Source organism: Hyposmocoma kahamanoa, unplaced genomic scaffold (genome assembly GCF_003589595.1).
Source record: "Hyposmocoma kahamanoa isolate Upper Pololo Valley unplaced genomic scaffold, ASM358959v1 227, whole genome shotgun sequence".
Classification (NCBI taxonomy): Eukaryota; Metazoa; Arthropoda; class Insecta; order Lepidoptera; family Cosmopterigidae; genus Hyposmocoma; species Hyposmocoma kahamanoa.
In genome coordinates, this window is record NW_020653746.1 from 631543 (window position 1) to 656628 (window position 25086).

General features: G+C 33.8%; 1 protein-coding gene across 1 annotated transcript in view; it reads left to right on the top strand.

The window, feature by feature from the left end:
• Positions 1-21838, top strand: part of LOC113228349 (alpha-1,6-mannosyl-glycoprotein 2-beta-N-acetylglucosaminyltransferase-like) — a 65062-nt gene extending 43224 nt beyond the window's left edge. Inside the window, exons 6-12 of the mRNA XM_026461614.1 lie at positions 1371-1516; positions 1748-1908; positions 9598-9729; positions 16191-16246; positions 16495-16656; positions 20138-20317; positions 21629-21838. Coding sequence (XP_026317399.1) covers positions 1371-1516; positions 1748-1908; positions 9598-9729; positions 16191-16246; positions 16495-16656; positions 20138-20317; positions 21629-21707 — 916 coding nt within the window. The 3' untranslated portion in view covers positions 21708-21838. The remainder of the gene's footprint in view (positions 1-1370; positions 1517-1747; positions 1909-9597; positions 9730-16190; positions 16247-16494; positions 16657-20137; positions 20318-21628) is intronic.
• Positions 21839-25086: the final 3248 nt, after the last annotated feature.

A 25086-nucleotide genomic window follows, 5' to 3' on the forward strand; every position in this document is an offset into this window, starting at 1 on the left:
GTCGACATATCAAATAGCTTCAATTTCATTTGTAAATAATCTCAGTACAGAGTACTAAAAAAACCGACCTCAACAGTACGTGGAATTACATATAATATTAATTACAAAACATATTACCAATGTTTATAGAAATCGGTTACCGGAAAGCGCGTAAACCCTTGACTTGACACAGGAGGTAATAAAAATCGGTTCTCACTACTCAAAGTATATTGAGAGAAAAACGCCTTGAATTTGGAGAACAGCAAAACCGACCATTAAAATAATTGCTCCTTGTAATAAAATTTTGGCGCTATTTATAAAAATTAATCTTCATGTGTGAACAGCCACCCTTAGAGGCGGATGATTTTCTTCAAAATTAAATGGGACCACTATGGAGGTACCCCTTTCCAACAAAAAAAGAATCATGAAAATCGGTTGCGGTTCCGTAGTTATCGCGTAAAACACGTACAAAAAAAAACATGCAGTTGAATTGAAAACCTCCTCCTTTTTTTACAAGCAAAATGAACCGTATTTGAAAACTATTAAATCGCAAAAGGGACACTGCAATTGCGCCCTGAGACATAAGTTGACAACTCCCATGTGCCTGGGAATCGAACGCGAGATCTCTGCGTGGCAGTTACAGCCATAGTATAAGTATAATAAGACAATGAACTAGCTCCTTGTGAAAGAGTTCGTCCAGGGAAGTACTGCCATCTTATCTATTTCTGCCGCCAAACAGCTTTGTGAGCAATACTACGTTCCGGTTTAGAAGGGTACGGGTGCTGGTGAAATTACAGGCACATGGGACTTGTCAACTTAGGTTTCAGGGTGACGGGCGCAGTGGCAGTGCCTCTCAGAGCTTTGTGATTTAAAGCTCTGAGTGGCACTGCAACTGTTATGGACAGGCGTGTCGCTTACCATCATACACGACTTGTTTGTCCTGTAACTTAGTGTCAAAATTTTTGTTTGTGTGTAATAATACTAAATTTTATACTTATTATAATTTTTTTTTATTAAACAAACCCAACCTCGAAAGTTCGTAGAATTACATCTATTTGCCAAGGTTTATTGTAATATGTTAACGGAAAATGCGCTTAACCTGATTCATCACCTAGTTTGCCACCCTTTCCAAAAAAAAAGAATCATCAAAATCGGTTCAAAAAAATACTTGAAGACTCCTGAATTGGAACCTCCTCCTTTTTAATGACATCTCCAAGCAAGATAATAATCCTATTTACAATAATTTTAAAGTATTTATTCTGCGTGTCCCATAGCCCGGAGACGCCCTATAAAAAAGTTAGACGGTGGAGAATGTTTGTGTTTGAAAGTTGAGTAAAATTGTGCATTTATAGTGGAATAGTGATATTATGTAAATAATGCTTTATTTACAGGGCAGTGAAATTAAAATGCAACAACGCACTGCATCCCGATGTGCACGGCCACTACAGAGAGGCAAAGTACACGCAAACAAAGCATCATTGGTGGTGGAAGGCGAACAGGATATTCAATCAATTGCAGTGCACTGCTAATCATACTGGTAATTTATTTTCATAAATTTACATTCTCTTTACTCGTCGAGTCTGTGGAGTTAAATATATCTTATCCCAAAAAATTTATCATACTGATATCTGTAATTACAATATCTCATAATCTTAATAATAAACTCGTCTAATTTTCATAAATATATTTTAAAAATGTATAATTATTTTCATAATTACATTTAACAAATTATAATTATTTTCATAATAACAACCAAAATCCTTCCCAGGTCTAGTCCTCTTCATCGAAGAAGACCACTACGTAGCCGAAGATTTCATTCACATGTTAGACCTGCTTCGCACTACAGCCGACAAGAATTGTCCGAAATGTGAAATACTTTGTCTAGGAACTTACTTGAAGACTTTTCAGTATCATACAACTAGTGACAAGGTAAGAGGGACTTTAAAAGGTTTTTTCTTTAACATTAAAGATGAAGTTATTTTGTGATAATAATAAAAATATTCGGTGTTCACCGCAGCTTACGTGACAGAGTCAATTTATGTCCCGGGGTAACGGGTGCAGTGGCAGTGCCCATCTTTGCGATTTAAAGCTATCTGTGGAATTGAAACTGTTATGGGCAGGCGTGTCGCTTATCACCAGGCGCACGACTTGTTATGAGCTTATTATGAGCACCTACCCGTTGACTTAAAAAATGAGCCTAATGATGAAACATTTTATCGTCGACTGAAAGACTTTTTGTTGGATAATGCGTATTATTCCACTGAATATAGGGACATGGTCTTGTAATATATGTTGTAATTTATAGATTATTAGGTATAGATATTATTTTACAGAAATGAATAAATTACATAAACTTCATTATATTGACATAATTATTATTATATTATTTAATATGTTCCTACATTATTTCACATAACTACAATGACTATGTTAAAATTACGTAGTACAAAACTTGTACTGGATATTTGTAATTTTTTGAAATGTAACTTATATTACTATTTGTAACGATTCTTGTAATACAATATATTGTATATAATAATGTAAAGTTTACAAGATAATAAAATAAATCTAAATCTTGTTCTTCCCGTCACTTGGTAACATAAAAAAAACACTAAGGCAGACAAAGTCAAAACCTTTTCGTTAAACAAGGCCGATTACGTTATTTGCTTATGTCTGATGTAAGATTCTCCAACCTCATCAAAACGTTTATTAAAAAGTTAGTTTCTGATAAATTGCACAAGAAATCAAATACTGTGAAAATGTAATTATCAGTTATTGACTTACAAATAAATGGACGACGGGTCTAATACAAAAACTACGAAAAAAATGTCCAAAGTCAACCTATTTAAACGTAGTGACATGTAAAGAAATATGAAAAAGCTAAAACGTTGAATTTAAATTATTAATTAATGTCATCGCGGTACTGTCTAATTTTGCTTGCTTCGCTGTCAGTCGAACAAACGAAGACTAAAGCGTGAATGACGCTCTGTATACGATTTTAACGCCCTGTAATTGTAAGTCAATGTTATCAATTTATAAATGCGTTGATTCACTTCATTATATTTTTCAAATATTCAAATACAGTTTTCTCTATTTGTTTAACTAAGCTAAACGATTATTTTATGGAGAACTGTATACATTTTTATAATAAGATTCTGGAGTATATATTAATATTACCATTTTTCAAGTTTAGAACTTATATTAGAAATATTTTAATTGAAAAGTCGTATTACGAAATTGTAGGCTACGTGTTTATCAGAGCACGGAAAGATAACATGAGTCTAGATTCCACACAAATATGATTCAAAGTGTATTCTATAGCATTTAAGTGTATTTGAAAAGAGCAATCCCTAGAGTTTCTTAATAATAATAATCATAATAACGCACACACTTAACATAGCCCCGCACTCGGGAAACCCTGTGTGCAATAGACTCACATAAACAACCAAAAAGTACACCCAAACTCACGAGATAAATTAATGTAGGCAATACAAATATTTCTCCCAGCCCTTTCTTGCTCGTTCTTCTCAGGAAAGTGGGCACAGTGAACGAGCAGTAGCTTAATAATGACGTTGTCAGGTGTACATATTTGACCCACGGAATAAACGATTGTTTGACTTTGACTCTTTAATTTTGACAGTATTTAGTTTGATGTGCGAAATATTACGGCGCATCTGTAGCGACCTTTACTTTACTAAAATTAATAACTGTAATCTAATCTAATCTAATAACTCTACAGTCTCGAAAAATACGCGCCCTGTCTAACGGCAGTGCATATGTTCAAATGTTAACAACAAAATTGCAATAATACAAGTTTAGGAGTTAGATTTTTATGTAAATCATCCATAACAATAAATATAAAACAGACAAAACGAAAACAATATTATTTAACTAAAAACAATTATTCAGTTCCACATGAAGGCACCGCTGTGCCACGTGTAACGTAGTAGAACATTTGCCAAACTGGGAAGTCGGGAATACGCAATTGTTACTCGATCTGTAATATTTTTACCCGTCCTTATGTCTCATTAGGCGCACGGATCACAAAATAGCTTCATCCATTTCCCATACCTAATTGTAATTATAATTATTATCATAATACAAAAGTAATTATTAGATTATACATATAATTACTATTCTACGATAATGACAGCTATAATTCACTACTAACAACTGCACCAACTGTGCACTTTTTGTAATAAATGCCATGAAATCTAATATTTGATTTAAGTACAGTCAGCAGCATATCAAATTATACATTTTTGTTCGAATATTGCCTCCAGTAACGGAACAAGATTCGTCGTTTGCTTGGTGTGCTGCCGTCTGTTTAATTACAGTGTTAAAAAGTACAAGTGAAATTGAACTAGTCTGGAAAATGTAAAAAGTAATTAATAATGTACAAATGAAACGTGATAATTTCAAACTGGGATTTTTTTTGTTGTGTTCAGTAATAATATCTAAAAATAACAACATCACAGGACATCACGCAACATCATCATCTGGTAATTGATACTTTTGCTTTTATAATTTAATCAGGCACTTCTTCGCAAAATTGTCAAATGGTTATATTTGATTAACCAATGTTGATGAAAAGCTTATACCTTTAATTTGTGAAACTAGCAAATAGGTAGCAATTATTGGCAATACGTACTACTGGAAAATCTGCTTCCTTCATGCCGAACAAAGTGGCCACCAGCCGCTATCCAGATATTAAGTATTTTTTAAATTTCTTAGAATATATCAAAGGTAGCAAATACAACCAAATAAGCAAAACGCCTCAGGCAACCACCCTGACGGTCACGAAAGCTGGAAAAACCAGATCCCTCTAGTAGGGTCATTAATTAATTTGGCCCAGTAATGTTATGTCCAAAAACAAAAACATTACTGAAACTATCTGATAATTGACAAAAGCGAAAATATTAGATTATTCCAATTATATTACATTACTGGACCTAATAAAAATAATCTGATTCCATTTACGTAAATTTTTGTTTGAGCCCAGAAATGTTCAAATACATTGACGAGACATGAGTGTCAGAGCGTAGTGATTACTTGGCTCTCTTCCAAGCCTAGCACAAACGGTAGTATGTGGTAATGATGACAAACCACTGCCTAAAATTTCACTTATACTTCTTTAACACTTTATTGTTTATTTATTGTTTGGGTGTTTTGGATATTATTATACTTTCAATTGTTTCTTAGAATATTAATTTCATCATTAGTATTATTTTTCTTGTTATCTTTTATTAATTGATTTAATGACGTATTTTATTTTCTTTCTCTTTCTGTTTCCTTTTGCGTTTGCTTTGTTATTTCATATTGTTGCAAGTTTTGTTGCAACACGGGATATATTGTTTTTTTAATAATTTTTTTTTTATAGATGTAACGTGTAAGTAAATTAATTTTAGTGTTTTCACTGCTGTTTGAAGCGTTTTCTATTCTTTGGTTTTTTCATATAATGTAGATACATTTCGACGCTGGAGAGGTAAAACGCCTAACTTGCATTTGGAAAATATTACAGGAGAGAGATTTAAAATACTTTTTTTGATGAAAAAAAACATAGCTATATATCGAGTTCTTAGGTTTTCGCGATTGTTACACAAAATTCCTGTTGACTGACAGGTCAGTCAACCGTGACCATGGGACCTGTAAAGGGCCCGAAACGTCGGTTTGTTTGAAAAAACAAATATACGCGATTTAAATCCGGAAAAATAGTTCCTTTTCCTAAACATAGCTATACTTTTATTTATTATATGGAAAACTAGAAAGTTTCAGCTTTTCCATATAACAAATAAAATTAGATAGGAAATGAAACTATTTTTCCGGATTTTAATTGCGTATGTCTAAATTTTTATTGTATTGATATTCAATTATTTTTGTGAAATTATTCCACTAGAGTTTGTTTTAATTATTAATACAAAGATTTACACTTAGAAAAATTCGTTCGTTCGTCTTCTAGAAAACCGTGCCAGACGCTATGCCAACTAAACCACGGAACGAAATATTTGCGTATATTTGTTTTTTTCAAACAAACCAACGTTTCGGGCCCTGTACAGGTCCCTTGGTCACAGTTGACCTGTAAACCTGTGACCTTTATTCGAGACCCGCATAGGGCCGTCCGGAAAATCCGGAAAAATAGTTTCATTTCCTATGTGTCACAATCGCGAAAACCTACGAACTCGATAAATAAAATTAGAGTTATAATTTTTTTTATTGCTTTAAATCGGTCTCATGTAATATTTTCCATGTTTTAACTTTCCAGCGTCGATTTGTAATTTTTTGGGTACGGTATAAAACTTCACAGGAATTTTGCGAAACCATGTGAAGTCTTGCCTGATCCTCTTGAAATTCCTTCCTTTATTTTCTAGTTTAATGTGAATAAGATATACAATTTTTTTTGACAAAGATCTTCAAAGTAGTTATTTCTTTTTCTGTTAATTTGTAAACAGGTCAATGGTAGAACAAATGCTATTGGCTTAAACGGTTTGTTTTTCCTTTTACTTACCGACGTGTAGTAGAGGAGGTTTTATTTATCTTAATTGTTATAACTCCATAATGCACTGTCGGTTACCTATCGTTGTGGTTTCTTTTGTAAGCCGGTTTTTGTAAGATTAAAATTGGGTGAATCTTGTGGTTTAAAGTTTGTAGTAGTATGCAGGGAGTTTAAATTAGTTGAAGGAAAAAAATAATAGAGGTGTGTAATTTAAAGCGACGTGATGAAAAGAAGCGAAAAAATCAGAAACCGCGGAAACGGCTAATCAATTTAAAGGAAATGAAGATGTACACCCAGACGCCAAAGGTTTGCCTTGTTTTCATTTAATTGAAAGGCTGACTGGTTTATTTTGAACTCTAAACTGGTAGCGCTGGTGCTGAATTTGAATATCAATTTTGTTTACATTAAAATTTGGTAGTTTATGTGACTGTTGCATAATGAAAAGCATTAAAACACGAGTGTGGGTTTAAATATAAACATCTCACGAGTGGTTTAATGCCTAATTGTGTACATTTACATACACTGCTTTATCTATACACATATTATAAGCTCTGTATGATGTGATAAACAACAAAACAAAGTAAATGGCGGCAAATAAAAACTTTTCTCACGCATGTCTACCGTAGCTTTTTTAAATTCATAGACAAACTAGAGTCGGCCCAAGTATCATATCATGAGATATCAAATAACGTGTGAGATTTGTCAAAATTGTTTGCTATTGATATTTTCATTTCGAATAAAACTTCATCTCGACTGATATTAGAATTGAGGTCGAATCAAATTGTTTTGTTTTTTAGAGATGTTCGAAATTTTAATGTAATAATAAAATCGAATTAAATGTCGCAATAATAATATTTTCACAGATAAGAAATGTGTTCTAACAAAACAGTTTATCTTTACGTTGGTCGTAATTTGCGGTTTTTGAACACTTCGCAGAGGGTTTATGATATGTGTGTAAATAAAAGAAATTATATGCATCGAGTTCGTAGGTTTTCGCGATTATTACACATTGGGAATGAAACTGTTTTTTAACCAACTTCCAAAAAGCTCCGGCATTTGTGAACCGAGTTTGACGATTCTTATTTTGTTGGAAAGAGGGTACCTCAGTATTGGTCACATTTAAATTTGAAGAAAATATTCGACCTCTAAGGACGGCAAACTAGGGGATGAATCCGGTTTCGCGCACTTTCCGGTAACCGATTTCAATAAAACTTGGCAAATAGCTGTAATTCCAATAAAGAAGCCGATGAAATTTCATCGCGTTGCAAATCGCTCGAATGCGTGTAGAGCGTGTACATAGAATACAGTAGTTTGCTATGTGGTCGCAGCTTGAAGCAGTCGAGAACAAACATTGTCCAGAAATAAACGTTTGCTCGAATTTTCATAACCTCGAAAGTAATTTTGAAAGGAAAATGTTTGTTATTTTAAACTTTTTTTTATTGTTGCGAGGAGAATGCGTTACGCTTTGTGGTTACGATATGTGGTACTCTCTCCTGGGGACTATGTCTGTCCTCAAGAGCATACCCATTAGAAACCTCACGATGCTCGTCCTCCCACCGTGGTACCGGAGAACGTCTTAACGACGAATCCCCAGCACCGTGCAGAGCCAATGTTTCTTCTTTTAAAACAAACTTAACCTAACCTAACCGAACCTAATCGTGTATTTGCGATAAACATCCAATATATCCTGAAAGAACAACGGTTTCGTTATAATTCGGTTTTCGGTGTAATGAAAATTCCAACAAACGTTATTTCGGAAAAAAATCGAATTTGTGTTAGGTTACCCGATTCAGGTCGGGGATTCTACTCCCGTTCTCAAATCGTGTTGACGATGATGTCATTCCAAAAGAATTACCGTCAAATAAGTAATACTCGACCAAATCAAGACAATATCAAGTATGGAGCTTCATTCACATCATGCGTCTTTTAATAATCAATCAATTTATAATTAAATTTTTATTGAATTGATATTCAATTATTTTTGTGAAATTACTCCACTAGTTTGTTATAATTATTAATACAAAGATCGAACACTCAGAAAAAAATCCTTCGATCCGGTCGGATTCGAACCGACGTCTTTTGCATACCGTGCCAGACGCTATACCAACTAAGCCACGGAATGAACCAACGGACCTCACGAATTTTTCTATGTGCTTGCGTCGTGTCTTTGTATTTGGTTTTTTCAACGACTTTTTAGTCGTAGCGCCATCTATGAGAAATCTATGAAATCCATTTATACTTTCAAAAATAAACTCAAGAGCACATTTTGAATACAGCAAAATACACCTGGAGAAATTTTATTTGTATAACGCGCCGAGAACCGTAAAATACATGAAGACAGAGTGAACTATTTGAAAACAATGTAAGCATATGGCAATTTTATTTTTCGAAACTAATATGTTGTACTTATTTTTGTCCACTGAAAACCAGCGCTGTGGCTCCGCCGCAGTATTTCCTGAGTTGGGGCCTTTTGAGTGCAATACACTTCAAGCATAAAATCATAATATAGTACTTGTAACATGTGTTTGTACTGATTTTTTTTTCTTTCTTTCTTTTGGTCGAGTATTACTTATTTGAGAGTAATTGTTTGAGTAGACACACTGGCCTGAAAAAATAGTTTCATTTCCCTGATATCAGGTATTTATAGTTCCGCAAAATGATTCGAGTTCAAATAAAACTTGTCAACCATTATTTGTGATTTAGTTTAGAGAGATATAGACAAAAGATTTAGGTAGGTCGTGAGATTCGATAGCGCAGGCGTTATAAATTACCAGTTATTTTACAAGCATTGAAAACGTATCGAAAGACAAAAATCTACATTTAATTTCAGTCTATGTTTAAGATACTTTAAGGTCGGCTTTTAAGTTTAATTATATTTAATTTACGTCTAAAACACCCTTTACTATTTTAGTGATTTTTTAAACTGTTGTGACGTGTATTTTTGTTGTTTATAATGAGTGGATTTATGTATATGTATTTGTTTATATAGCGCAATTGTAAGTCGTTACTTCGATAACGTTCGTTGACAATTTTATTATCATTGAAAAATGCCATGCATAATGCGCTGTATAATCATTACAATAATTATGATGATAATTACTGAATAAATCGGAGTGATTACGCAGAGGAAGAAGCAGCTTACCCTCAGCTACATTCAACAAGTGAAAGCTGCTAATGAGGAGCGAAGAAGACGGCAGCAACAAACCCAGAGCTGGAATTTCCAAGTCTACCCGAATTTGTACTCGAGTACACAAAAGGTGGATGTAAAATAATTATTGGGTTTTGCACGTGTCAGTAATTATATAATTATTAGATCAATTCATTATAGTTGATTATAGTAATAATTATGAAAAGTGTAACTCGTAATTCTTTTCATAATTTTGAGCTTGGTTTTTTTTAATGCTAGTACGATAATGCTTCTTAGAAAATGAAGGTGTATGTATATAGGCCGGATGTATATAGAAGTGCTATAAATATATAATGCGGTAATGCTGTATAATGGGTATTTGTAAAATGCTAACAACGTCGCAGGCTATATATTACTAACATCATAAACAGCTATTTTGTTCCACGACTTTAATTAATTTATCAGATTTTATTTTCGTACAAAAATTTTGTATATTCAAATTACTCGTAATCGCTTTAAACGGTGATAACTCTGTGCGGTAGCGAAAGAACTCGCTAGCGTAAATACGCAAGAGTCGCTTGACACGAGTCGCTTGCACGTTTAAACTTACTACCTTCCAACTAAATACGATTTAAAAAAGTGTCTGATAGTAAAAAAAAATTAAATGTTTTTTTTTTTTTCAAAACAATGGAGAACGTTCTGAATTCGACAGTACTTTCCTATATTGCAAGCTTCTACTTGATTTAGATACTAGACTTTCAAACATAATGTAATATTTCTGACTGTGTATTGTTATATTTTAATTCAAGTATAACTGTTATGGTTTTGGAGATATTTTTTTGTGTGTATTTTACGCGACTGCTCCAGAACTCCGGCATTTCATTTGTGAACCGCTTTCGATGATTATTTTTTTGTTGGAAAGAGGGTACCTCAGTATTGATCCCATTTAAATTTGAAGACAATATTCCACCTCTAAGAGCAGCAAACTAGGGGATGAATCCGATTTCAATAACAAACTTGGCGTGGATGTAATTCCACGAATTTATGATGTCGATTAAGAAAGAAAAAGTTACATTTATTGGCAAAGTTGTTGTTAATGATGTTAGTCATATAGTCGTGCGAGGTTGTTAATATGTTACAAATAAACCTGTATATCTGTGGCTACAAAGAGTGGACGTATCTATAGTCGTATGCTCAAGTTGGGTTTTAACAGTGGGTAGGTTAAATAGAAAAGCAGTGATAACTTCTTTGGGAGTACTGTTGCTCTTCAGGAATTGTGAAATTTAATAAAGTCAGGTGAGGCAAGATCATTGAGTATACAACCAGAAATAGAGACGGAATGTCATTTAATTTGTTTGAAAACTATTCTGCCAAATTATTACGGTGACAACTGACCGAAAGAATTGACCGGTGTCGTCAATTGTTTCACTTCAAGCGGTTTAACTTGAGCTTTGCTGTAATGGGCGAAAATTGAAAAATTACGTATCTAATATTACCGATGAAATGTGATTCCATTTGTTTTGTAATTAGATGTTTTGCTGTTTTTCCCACACCACCGAATATAACAGCCCTCCATAGTTAGAGTATTATCTTTATTACAATATACTGATTACTATACGGTGTGACAACAGGAATTTTGACAATTGAAAATAAACAGACTTACTTCGAAATTTTATAAGAAATCCACTGTATTCTATACTTTACATATACCAATGATTCTTTTTTTAATATCAACTGCTCTAAATAGAACACGTATAAATAAAAATGTATATCGTATATATACGATATACATATTTCGTTTTTTTTTTTGTTTCGTTAGTAAAATAATTTAAATTTTGAAATAAAACCAGTGTTCCTTCCTCTCGACCCAAGCAAAGTGAACCGTATTAGTACGGGAAAAAATTGAATTTAAGCTGAGGCTTCAAAACATTTGATTTGAATTGAATTATGTTCCTCTTGCCTCACTTGGCTGTATTGTATTTATTTCATTTACTTATTTTACTTATCGAAGACTGCGTCGTTATGAAACCTCGGTGGACAAAGTTTCATAACATAAGCATGTGCCGTAGAGGGCGCCGTTGACGATGTAGTTTCTTATCTTGACATAGAGGGCAGCACACCGAAACCACGCGCCGTTTGAAATAATAATGCTTACTACACTACTCGATCTCAAGGCTTAAATTGTAATTTGAGTCATATGGTTCGGTGTTTTGTATAAAAGGGCGAAAACCCTTTCGGAAAAGTTTTTGGGGAGCACGTTTTAGTTTTTTTAGATCTTTTAAAATATTTATGTCCTGTTTTAAATTCGATTTTAAAACTTAAATTTAATTAAAATCGTAATAGAAACTTAAAATATGTTGCCTTGAATTTATTTTTTTTTGAAATGGCGCTTTCGCTCTTTCTAGAATACACCGATGATACAATAATATATAAGTTTAATTAACGGCCTCCAAACTCGAGGCCACGCCCACTCTTGACGCAGGACCCTTAAAATCGGGTAGTGTTATTACACTTTAACGTTAAAATAATATTCAAACAGATTAAAATTGATCAACGACAATGATATCTGTTTTAAATTTTACTGTCAAGTGATATTTAGTTTGGCTGAAAATATGCTTCTGAAATTATATCTGCTATTTATAGTCTGTCTTTTTTGAAGACGAAGTAAAATGACCTTTGCAAGGTTGCCAGTTTTCATAAAATTTAAAATAGTCATGTAGTTGTTGTCGACAATTTTATCGATAGATAGAAAGAAGGTAAAAATTTTATCAAAAATGTCTGAACTGTGGATTGCCTTTTTGACAGTTGGTCTACTAGTATCGACATAAATTTTTATTGATACTCATTTTAACAAGAACAGGTCGATTTGATTATCTATATTGAATTAAAATGAAAAACTTTAAAATGTCCCTCTTTGTATTTTTAATAGATATAATTCTAAATGGATAAACTAACAAAAATTGCCCCGTGCCTAGAAGTTGGACTATTTATTGTATATAAGTGCAACTATTTATTGCATAAGCTTTCAGTCGATGATCGATAGAATATTTATCGACTGCAATCACTAGCTGCTTGCAAGCGGGCAACACTTGTGCAATGAACATGTCATTTTACTCAATGTTCAAAAAAGACAGGCTGTTTTTTTTTATTGACAATTTTCATATGGGCAAAGGCTGATCAGTTGCGTGGTGCTAGTATAGACTTATGACTTCGATACTAGTGCCCTCTATCGGAAAAATAGTTCCTTTAAAATTTGCAACATGGCGACAGTTAATAACTTTTCAGTCTTTACTTGTACAATGTTTTTGAGTTGCCATTTTGTTTTACAGTGTTTGTATTGCACAATAGCTGACACAAAATTCTACAATTTTATAACGCTCACTTTCCAAGCACATCATTTTGAATAAGTTCAAAAAACTTATTCAAACTTGTCATTATGTGAGTAGGTAATAATTACAAAGCTAATAACACCAACACGTGCGATACGATAAACTACCGCTTTTAGTAGGTATCCCGTCCTGTTATAAGCACCAAAAAATAGTTTCTTTTTCCTGTTTTCATTTTTTTTTTCAAAAATATGAAAAAGACATTTGGTTTTTTTTTTCAAGTTACATCACTATACCAACATGACCTAGAAAATACGCTAAACTATCATTGGCAGTAGGTGATAGAAACATTACTGGCACAAACACGAGCTATATCAGCTAAAGAAAAATAAAATAACAATCTTAAATTTTCGTTGCCGACTGGAATGAAAAAAGCACTTTATGCATATTTCATTGTGACTGGATACGTTCGAATAATTTTTAACACTTCGAACGCCACCAATGTTGTTAATGGTAGACTGTAATTCCAGTTATTTAGAGCTTGACAACAGTTTCACTAAAATACAAAATTTATTATGAAAATTTTTGAAAACTAAACTAATTTTATAAACGTATTGGTATTAATTCGAGCGAACGGAATTAAATTTAGTGTATTGTTTATTTTTATTTACATAATTAAGACATCATATAAATATACATATAAATATATATCTCCTTATGAAAGAGTTCTTCCAAGGAAGTGGACTCTTTGTGGTACTATAACTGTTATGGACAGGCGTGTCGCTTACCACCAGGCGCGCGACTTGTTCGTCCCGTCATTTGATATAAAAAAATACTGTTAAAAAATTGACAATTACGCATAGCATGACAAATTCGAGAATTGCGGATTAGTTTCATATTTCAAATAATATACAGAATCGTCTTCATGAATATACATGAAGTATATAAGTTGTAATTATGCTTGTTTATTTATATACTAGAGCATGTAATTTGGACTCCATCTAAAGATGTACAATCTGTTGCAATACTTACGTCATCGATGTACACACACTGGTAACGCGGAACATTTGTAAAAGCATGTTAATAGTGGCGCATTTCTATCGTCGAAATCTATACCTTATTTTAAGAGTCTATACAACCTCAAATGGCTTTGGTAGTTTCGTATAACAGTGGAAGTGTTGAATCAATCACCTTGGAAAAAATATATAGTAAAATCATTGACTTACAAATAAATGGACGACGGGTCTAATACAAAAACCACGAAAAAAATGTCCCAAGTCAACCTATTTAAACGTAGTGACATGTAAAGGAATATGAAAAAGCTAAAACGTTGAATTTAAATCGTAATGTCATCGCAGTACTGTCTAATTTTGCTTGCTTCGCTGTCAGTCGAACAAACGAAGACTAAAGCGTGAATGACGCTCTGTATACGATTTTAACACCCTATAAGTTCGGACACTTTGTAGCGTGGACCCGACGTCCATATAATTGTAAGTCAATGAGTAAAATTGATGATATACACTGATTACTATACAGTGTGAAAACACAATTCCTAAAAATCTTCACGATAGTAAAAAACACAAACACCTCAAAATATTACAAGAAAACCGTCAAAAAATTCAATTAGTGCTAATGCAAATTCACCAATATTTTTTTGTACCAACTGAACTAAATAAAACACGTGTACTATGCATTTTTCAAATGGGTTCAATTTCATTTGTAAAGCAATATATTCTGAAATAAAGCCAATGTCCCTGTCGCTCGACCCAAGCAAAATTAACCGTATTAGTATGGGAAAAATTTGAATTCCTGATGAAGTAGTATTGATTCTAAATTGGCACAAACTCAGCTTTGTCGTGCGCCGGATTACTCAGAGATTAATGTAATCGCTATGTTTAATTCTAATTTATTTAAATATCAATGTTACTATTTAATATTCTCATTTTTTCCCGTTCATCCGTTAAATGTACCAGTGTGTGCAGCTTTAGAAACAGCTCAAAAATACAGTTTCTGCATCTTTGGCCGAGTACCAACACGATGGAATGTGTTTAGAGTTAGCGATATACAGTTTTGTTGCATGTTGTGGTAATTTTAAGGTTTGATTGACATAGATTCATGAAGTGGGTCCAGTTTTTGTATTTCTGGGTGCCGAATCTCGTGTGCTTCGACATTTTGACCATTTCGAAGTAATATCGAAATTTCAACATATGCAAAAAATGTCACTAATTCTCTATTGTCCAAAATAATCTTATTTATTCTCTATAAGAGAATATAGCTCATACCAGGTTGATGGTTTGAATGTCTGGCGCGGCATGTACCTGTGAGTTTTATGTAGCATTACTGTGCCATTAAAAAAACACTCTGTATATTTAAAATTACAAAATACATTTTTATGTAGCGATGGAAATATAAATACATGTAACTACATAAATAACGTATTTTAATTACAAGTAACTCAGATACTAATGCTATAATAAATTACCGGATGTAGAACAATTTTGTTACTCAATAAATATAAAAAATAAAATGTAACTCTTGTTGTTATATTTTTGACTTCCTATTTTTTTTTATTAAATTCTAATTATTGTTTATGCTATTGTATAAATTTAATTTTAAATGCATGTTACATAAAAAGTGTGTAAAAAAATTTACATGTCAGGTTTTGGTGAAATGTACGATCTTCTTATATTATACTGCAACACCTTCATTGTTAAGTACATTTTTCAGCGAATATCTTGTACTCTTGCCGTACTATGGCCATTCCACACATCGACTCACACTTCATCGACTTATGTCGAACATAAAATTTTCAACTGTTCGATATTTGTCATCTTTTTTCGACATAGCATGAAAATCACCCTTCTACACCCCGTATTTTCTATCATCAGCACCTTTGGATTGTGCCACAGAATCTATGTAAATCAATTTATAACAGCATGTTATGTTATTACATAAGTTTTATTTTAATACCTTGAATAGAAACAGCGTAATGGACATTAAAAAAATTGGTGCCACTATCTCTACTAGTTACCAAAATGCAACTTCGTTAATTATGATAAAGATGGCAGTATTGTTATTGTATATTTTTGAAAATCTACAAGTTACATTATACTCTTTCCATTTTGCTAAAGAATTCTAATTTTTCTGTTGTGAAGAGTAAATTGACATAAAATCAATACAAGCAGCATCACTCCGGTGTTCCGCGGTACCTTGTCAACTTTTACATATTATTTCGAGTATTAATACGGTTTATTATATTTTTCAGCTCGAAATTACGCCTTGGCATTCCAGTATGCACAACATGGGGTTTGGTTTTAACAGGTAAATTATATACTTCAGTTTTTCTGGTAGTTATTGCATGTAGTTTTTTTTTCGAATGTCACGAAGTCTTTTAAGGAGAGATAATATGTCGATTCCGGACCGGACATCTTTTTAAATTTTGTTGTTTGTTTCTTTATTTTTTTTTCACAAAATTCGTCCTTTTGTTTTTTTTTTCGAATTTTGTTTTGTTTATTATTTAAGTTAGTTATTAATATTATATTATTTATTAATATTTAAAAAATCCCCAGAACCGTCTGGAACCTGATAAAATTGAACCAGAAACAGTTCTGCGCCTACGACGACTACAATTGGGACTTTTCTCTACTGCACTTATCTCAGAATTTGCCTGGCAGAGAAAAATTCCACGTGGTCCTATCGAAGGGGCCTAGGGTGTTTCATATTGGAGAATGGTAAGTTCATCTTTAAGTAATATCATGGACAAATAAAACAAGAGAACTGTTAATCGCGATACAAAACGGTGTAGTCGAGTATTTAGTACCTGTTTGTACACCAGATGTCGCGACGAGTACCATATAGCTATTTTTAACCATTAAATATTCGACAATATTTTTATGTGTGTTTATTACGCGATCACACATTTGTAAACCGATTTTGATGATCCTTTTTTTTTGCATTGGCAGTGCCCCTCGGTTTTTTTGGAATTTAAAGCTTTTTTTTTTTTTTTTTTTTAATTTATTCAAATTCAAAAGTTTTACAATTAATCAATACTTATCGCTAGGCAAGAAACTTCGTGGTTTAAACACCCAGCGATGAGCTATCTGGCTCGATACAATTATTACTATTATAATAGGTTTTTAAACAAATTTAGTGTTCAGATTAAAACAAACAAAAAGAGAAGTAAATATTACGTTGTTTATATAAGCTATTCTAAAGCGACACTACAAACCCAGGTAGTGTCTCTTTAGAACAGCTTTACATTTTTTTACATTACCCTCTATGTCAATTATGACTGTATTAGGTAGGTCGTTCAAGATTTTAGGCAGTAAGTAAACCGGCTTGCGCATGCCGTATACGTTGTTATATCCCGGCAAAACAAAAGTCGGCAGGTACGACAGCGAGCGCAGCTGTTCAGTACGTGTTCTTTTACGTAGATTGTGCCTACCATACTCATATTCCTGACATAGGAATTGCATTTTAACTTTATCGTGAACATTAATAATCTTACAGTAGTCAAACAATTTATCGTAGTTATCATTGAATTTTATTTTTACGCTGGACGGAACAATTAATTTAAGCAAAGATAACTGTAATTTGTAGATATTGTCTAAGTAGGTCGGAAAAGTGCGCCCGTAACTACATAAACCATAGTCTATTATGGAGTCGGCAAGAGACATATACATTATTCTAAGTAGCTTGTATGGAAGCTTGTACTTTAATATAGACAGTTTCGCCGCAATTGCTCTTAGTCTATTGCATACGTTTTCTATGTGCGGTCTCCAGTTAAATGATTTGTCTATAGTAAGTCCTAGGTAAATATGCTGATCGACTAACTGTAGGGTACCGCAGGCGCATGCTCTCGATTGGACATTATGAAAACATTCGTGTGTGTGTGCTACAATAGTCGGTGTCAAAGGTGATTTAATATATGGAGAATGTACATGTAACATTTTTGTTTTTTCCGCGTTAATAACGAGCCCGACGTCGTGAGACCACTTAAATATTTGATCGTAGTTGTGCTGTAGTATTTTCTGTGCCTCGCTAATATCTTTATGTGCGGAAATTAAGCAGGTGTCGTCGGCGAATTGGTATACCGATCCGCAAGTGAAAATGTTACACATATCGTTCACATACATCAAATACTCCGTAGGTCCTAATATTGAACCTTGTGCTGTGCCCTCCTCAGTTAAAATACTGTCACTTAACGCCCCAGCTATGTTTACGCATGTACGTCGGTTACTGTGATAGTTTACAAACCATTCAAGTAGTGGACCCTGTATTCCATTTTGTTCTAGTTTTGAAAAAAGTGTGTTGTAATTTAAAGTGTCGAATGCCTTGCTAAAGTCAATAAAAATAATGAGCACATGTTGCCGGTCATTTAAGTACTCGTTGACCTCATTGGTAAATCGAGACAATAATTGAGATGTACTTCGGTGGCTTTGGAAACCATATTGTCTATTATTAATGACGTTGTGATTAGATAAAAACTTGTTTATTTCATTCCCGATGTACCTCTCAATAATCTTATCGATGGCAGGTAATATCGTAATCGGTCTGTAATTATTTAGGTCTGTATGGGAACCTTTTTTATATATGGGTCTTATTAGACCGACCTTTAATTCGTCGGGATATAACGACATAGTAAAACAACTATTAATAAGGTGTGTTACTAGCTCTGAGTGGCACTGTAACCGTTAGGCGTGTAGATTACCATCAGGCGCACGACTTGTCCGTCCCGTTACACGATATAAAATAAAAAACATTGGCCAACTGCAATTTATCAAAACTATTCTAATTCCTAGTGATACCAAACAAATCAACTAGATGTCGCTTATTGCATACGTTTTTATGGATACTGCCGGCTATTCCTTTATTTTGTTTAGGAATAGCGCCATCTAACCATGTTAGCAAGTGGTAATTTAATTCTTTTTCGTGTGGTTACTCCCACTAGTTTGTTATTTTTTTCTGTTAACTTTTTCTAATTGTTCGACCTTTGTATTAATTAAAACAAACTAGTGGACTAATTTCACAAAAAATAATTGAATATTAATTCAATAAAAAATTCAATAAAAATTGTTAATTAAATACGTAAATAAATTCATGTTGTTACAAAGTCATATTGTGCACATTATTATGAACTGTCACAGGAATCATCTAAATTAGTTTTAGTACAGTGAGGCCATGGAGTATATAACCAGAAATAGAGACGAAATGAGTGCCTTCCATCCCTGGCAACTTGTCAGGCAAATGGGCCTTATATCGCTTTTAAATATCAACTCCACTATGGTAACCTCCAACCAAATCTACCCACTAAACCCTGGTTTTTTAAACGTCGCGATTTGCCTAAAAACATCACTTCCACTATTATTCGTTTGCGCTTAGGTCATGTTTGCACCCCTGTATTTTTGCGTAAAATCAGAGTCCGAGATCACTCGCTGTGCGAGTGCGGCCTAGAAGACGGTACCTTGGAACACATTTTTTCAATTGCCCTAATATTGCTGTTCCACTTTATAACTTACTTTCTCCAAAATTCCCCCGCCCCATTAACATAAATAACCTCTTAACTTTAGTGTTCTCCCCCATATTGTTACTCTATGTAAATTTATCCACTTAAATAACATATATTTATAAATGTTGTCTTTTGTTTTACAAGTACTCCCGTGGTCCAACTTACCAACACCGGTTAATGTCCTATTAGAGCTTAGCGATTTTTTTTTGTTTTGTTTTTTTTCTTTCAACCGTGACAAAATCATCATTTCTCGTAATGATGGAGCCATAAAAGAAATAGTGATAAATATCAACTCTCGTTTGCGCTGAAATCACAAATTAGAAAACTGAAATAGTACAGCGCCAACAACAGACCTGTGTGTTTCAAAAATATTCTGTATTTATTGTAATAAAGATAATATCTCTAACAACGGGGGTTGTTCCATTCGGTGGTGTGGTAAAAACAGCAAAACAAACGGAACCACATTTCATCGGTAATTAAATATTAAATATGTAATTTTTCAATTGTAGCTAAGTTCGTCACCCGTCATTTGCGCAGTGAGCGCAGCTGTCACCGTAATGATTTGGCAGAATAGTTTTCAAACAAATCAAATTACATTTCGTCTCTATTTCTGGTCACATACTCGATGGGTGAGGCGGAATAGAATTAACCCATTTTCGGACAAAACAATTATTATTGTAATTAATTGTAAACTTTCATTCCAGCGGTATACACCACAAGAAATCGAACTGCAATCCTTCAACAGTAGTAAACAAGGTACAGCGTCTTCTAAAAGACGCCAAGAAGTACATGTTCCCCGCCCGGGTTGTCTCCACTGTCACAGCGGGGGGTGTGAAGCAGAACAAAAAACTCGTCAAGGGGAATGGAGGATGGGGAGATGTTAGGTAAGCTATACCTTTAAAACATTATTGTTTCGAAGTCAAAGTCAAAGAATCGCTTATTCCATTTTTACACTTGAAAACGTCATTTTTTTAACCTACTACTCGTTCACTACGCTGACCTCCCTGAGAAGAACGAGCAAGAAACTCTAGGGATTGCTATTTTCAAATAAACTTAAATGCTATGGAATACACTTTGAGTCATAATTGTGTGGAATCTAGCCTCTTGTTGTCTTTCCATACTTCTTTATCTAAAACATACTCTTCAATTTTGTAATATGACTTTTCAATTAAAATACTTTTAATGTAAGTTTTAAACCTAGGAAATGATAGTCTTAATATTATATTCCTCGGAATCTTATTGTAAAAACATATCCAGTTCCCCATAAAAGAATCGTTTACCTTGGTTAAACGTAATCGTGATACCATGAGTTTGGACTTGGTTCTAAGGTTAATATTATGGGTATCTTCTTTCTTAATGAAATTATGTATATTATTAAGGGCATACAAAATATTTGAGTAAATGTACTGTGTCAAGTCATGATACCAGTCTCCTTAAACTTTTCTCTGAGAGAAAACCGAGAGCCTAGACTTTACACAGAACGAACCGCTTGTTTCTGCAATACATATATGGTTTGTATATATGCCGCCATCATGTAACCAGAAATAGAGACGAAATAAGGGCCATCCATCCCTGGCAACTCATCAGGTAAATGGGCCTTATATCACTTTTAAATATCAACTCTCGTTTGCGCTGAAATCACAAATGAGAAAGCTGAAATAGTACAGCGCCAACAACTGACCTGTGTGTACTTCTCCGTATATTCCAAAAGTATTCTGTATTTATTGTAATAAAGATATCTCCAACGATGGCGTGCTGTTCCATTCGGTGGTGTGGGGAAAAACTTCTAATTACAAAACAAACGGAATCAAATTTCATCGTTAATTAAATATTAGACATGTAATTTTTCAATCACGTCCATTATAGTAGTTCAAGTTAAACTGGTCGATTTGAAGTGAAACAATTGACGACACCCGTCAATTGTTTCGAATTCGGGCTGGCCAATCAGAGCGCAGTTGTCACCCTAATCATTTGGCAAGATAACTTTGAAACAAATTAAATGACATTTCGTCTCTCTTTCTGGTTATATACTCGATGTCTGCCGATTTACCCTACATGACAATCCCGTAGAACATTATAGTAGGGAAGTATCTAAAGCAAACTACTCTAGCAGTAGCAACATCGGTATTGCGGTATTGTATGTGCTTCTTTTGTTGTTGCTAGATATAAAAAAAGTCATGTTTTTTTCTTTACAGAGACCACGACCTGTGCACTAATATGACGAAAATAGGACGACAAATGCGTAAAGACAATTTATACCTTAACATGAAGTGATAAAGCGTGTAATTGAACCTGTAAAGGTAGATTACGTTTATAGAAATTAACTAGTAGTGGTTATTATTTTCGGTTTTTTTTATTTTGTTTCCATGTCCCTGGACAGTGATTTACTTAGTTGTAAAATTTGTTGTACTTATTTTTTATAATGTTATAATTTATTTTTTATATAATGTATAAAATGGGGCCGGCCGGTGTAAGTAATAATGCAGGTGAATTTAAAAAAAATCTATTTTTTTTAATTTATGGTTTCGGTGTGATATAGATAAGTAAACGCAAAAAAAATATGTTTCGATAACAGATTTCAACGACGTAGTTCAATAGGGTGCTAATAGATAGCGCTCTAAAGTATTATTTGAACCTTTATATTATGTGTATCAGTAATTTAAAAAAGATATGATCAAAACTTTCCTTAACCATCATTGACTTACAAATAAATGGACGACGGGTCTAATACAAAAACCACGAAAAAAATGTCCCAAGTCAACCTATTCGAAATTTAAATTGTTATGTCATCGCAGTATCGCGCTGTCAGTAGAACAAATGAAGACTAAAGCGGAGTGTCGCGCTCTGTATACGATTTTAGCGCCTTACAAGTGCGGACACTTTTTAGCGCGGACCCGACGTCCATATAATTGTAAGTCAATGTTAACCATTCAAGTTTACAATAAGTGACTTAATATGCTATAGTCTGTCTTTTTTGAAGACGGAGTGAAATGACAATAGCAGGGTTGCGATATATAAATAGATACATGTATGGATATAGTTAAAAGGAGCGACATAGAGTTAATTAATTACTTTTCTATTTCCGTATTTCCGGAAATGGTTTTATTGTATTGTAAGACAAAACGATTGATCTAGGAAGTCGAAGTTTGATTTTAAAGTAATTCCAATGTAAAAAAATGCAGTAGATAACTGACCGTTTACCAAAGCTGACAGAAGTCACTCTCCGCCCCTCCCTAGCTTTATATACCACACCGCGCCCCACATATTGACAGTCGCATTGACGGAACGGCAACAAGGCTGTCAGTTATCTACTTCATTTTTTTACATGGCACTGTTAGAATTACTTTAAAATCCAACTTCGACTTCCTAGGTCAGCAGTTTGTCCTACGACACAGTAAAATCATATCCGGAATTCGATACATGATATAGATACATGTATCTATATATGTGGAACACCTTTTTCCGACCATTCATTATTATTCATATACATTTTAATAAGAACAGGCGAATTTGATTATCTACATTGAATTGAAATGAAAAACTTTAAAATCTGTCTCCTCTTTGTAGTTTTTTTTTTTTTTTTTTTTTTTTTTTTTTTAAATAACGCACACACTCGACATAGCCCCGCACTAGGGAAACCCTGTGTCGCGGGTGCCATGGACACACACATAGACAACCACAAATTACACCCAAACTCACGAGAGAAATAATTGTAGGCCATACAACTATTTCTCCCGGCCCGGGAATCGAACCTGGGACCTCTGCGTGGCAGTCCGGCATGGTAACCGTTCGGCCACGGAGGCAGTTTAAAAGACATGTTCTAATTGTAGCGTATGTATGTATAAACTTACAATAAATGACAATTCAAATGAACCTGTGCCCAGTAGTTGGACGAAAAACGAGCCCATGATGATTCAAATGAAATAAGTTCGACTATTTATTGAATAAGTGTAACCAACATTCAATCGATATCGATAGAATATTTATCCACTGTCATCACTAGCTGCTTTCAAGTGGGCAACACTTTTGCGCAGTGAACTGTCATGATTCGCTCTGGACCTTTTGGAGGGAAAAGTGTCGTTTTTATTTTGACTTTCAATTATTTTGTGAAATCTAGTTTAAAGTGGAATAGGATAGTGCTATTGCGCCTTAGTCGAAGATTAAAACGCGAAATTATACGAATCTCGAACTAAAATACCCGTATCGGCCCGTTCTAAGGAATCCCGAGTCAATCCAAACACAAATTGCCTCAAATTGCCTATCCTCTTTGTGGCGGCCATATTTACAGAAAAACTTATTTTTATGTTTTCGGCTGAACGACTTTGTTTCCATGGCCAGAAATAAATTATTAAAAAAAAAGTGAACTGTCATTTTACTCCCACCTTCAAAAACGACAGAATTTAAACAAATGAACAGGAAGCGACTTTCCGTGTTGTCACAAATCAGTTCTAGATTTTAGTGTGCGCCATCTGTTATAAAAGCTGTTTACTTACAGGACTAAATCAGAGTTGTTAACTCTTCACTAAAGAAGAGGCAGTATGGTTTCTGACCTTAACCTGTCCTTTTTAACCGACTTCAAAAAAGGAGGAGGTTCTTAGTTAGACAGTATTTTTTTATGTTACGTGATAATTCCGGCAGTTGTGAACCGATTTTGATGATTCTTTATTTGTTGGAAAGAGGGTATCTCAATATTGGTCCCATTTAAATTTGAAGAAAATATTCCACCTCTAAGGGTGGCAAACTAGGGGATGAATGACTTTTGAGTTCGGTTTTTTTAGTACTCTGTATTGAGGTTATTGGACAAACAGGAGAAAATTTAAACAGAAACATTGTTATCGGTGAAGCCACTTTTTCTAATATAACTGCATTGACTTACAATTATATGGACGTCGGGTCCGCGCTAAATAGTGTCCGCACTTGTAAGGCACTAAAATCGTATACAGAGCGCCAAACTCCGCTTTAGTCTTCATTTGTTCTACTGACAGCGCGATACTGCGATGACATTACAATTTAAATTTCGAATAGGTTGACTTGGGACATTTTTTTCGTGGTTTTTGTATTAGACCCGTCGTCCATTTATTTGTACGTCAATGTATAACTGTTAAAACTTTTGACAGATTTATAATATAAAACCATTTTCCGCTAATGTCACATTTTATACAGTGTTACCATTTAAGTCACTGTTTTAACGTACAATCTGTCAAACTTACAACAGTGTTGTTATTTTAATGCTAATAATCGATCGTGATTTTAGCAGTAAATAAAGACAGGTAGGGGAAAAAACCTAAACGAAGTTATTTAATGATTTAAAGGCGTAAATGTAATCAGAAATTTGATTTTATAAGTTGTAACTTACAGAGTGCCACCCCATGACACATAATTTCAAATCTCTTTTGTTGTTATTTCTTTCGATATAACATCGTACCTTTGGTATAAATAAGGCCATACCCATTGACTTACAATTATATGGACGTCGGGTCCGCGCTAAAAAGTGTCCGCACTTGTAGGGCGCTAAAATCGTATACAGAGCGCGACACTCCGCTTTAGTCTTCATTTGTTCTACGGACAGCGCGATACTGCGATGACATAACAATTTAAATTTCGAATAGGTTGACTTGGGACATTTTTTTCGTGGTTTTTGTATTAGACCCGT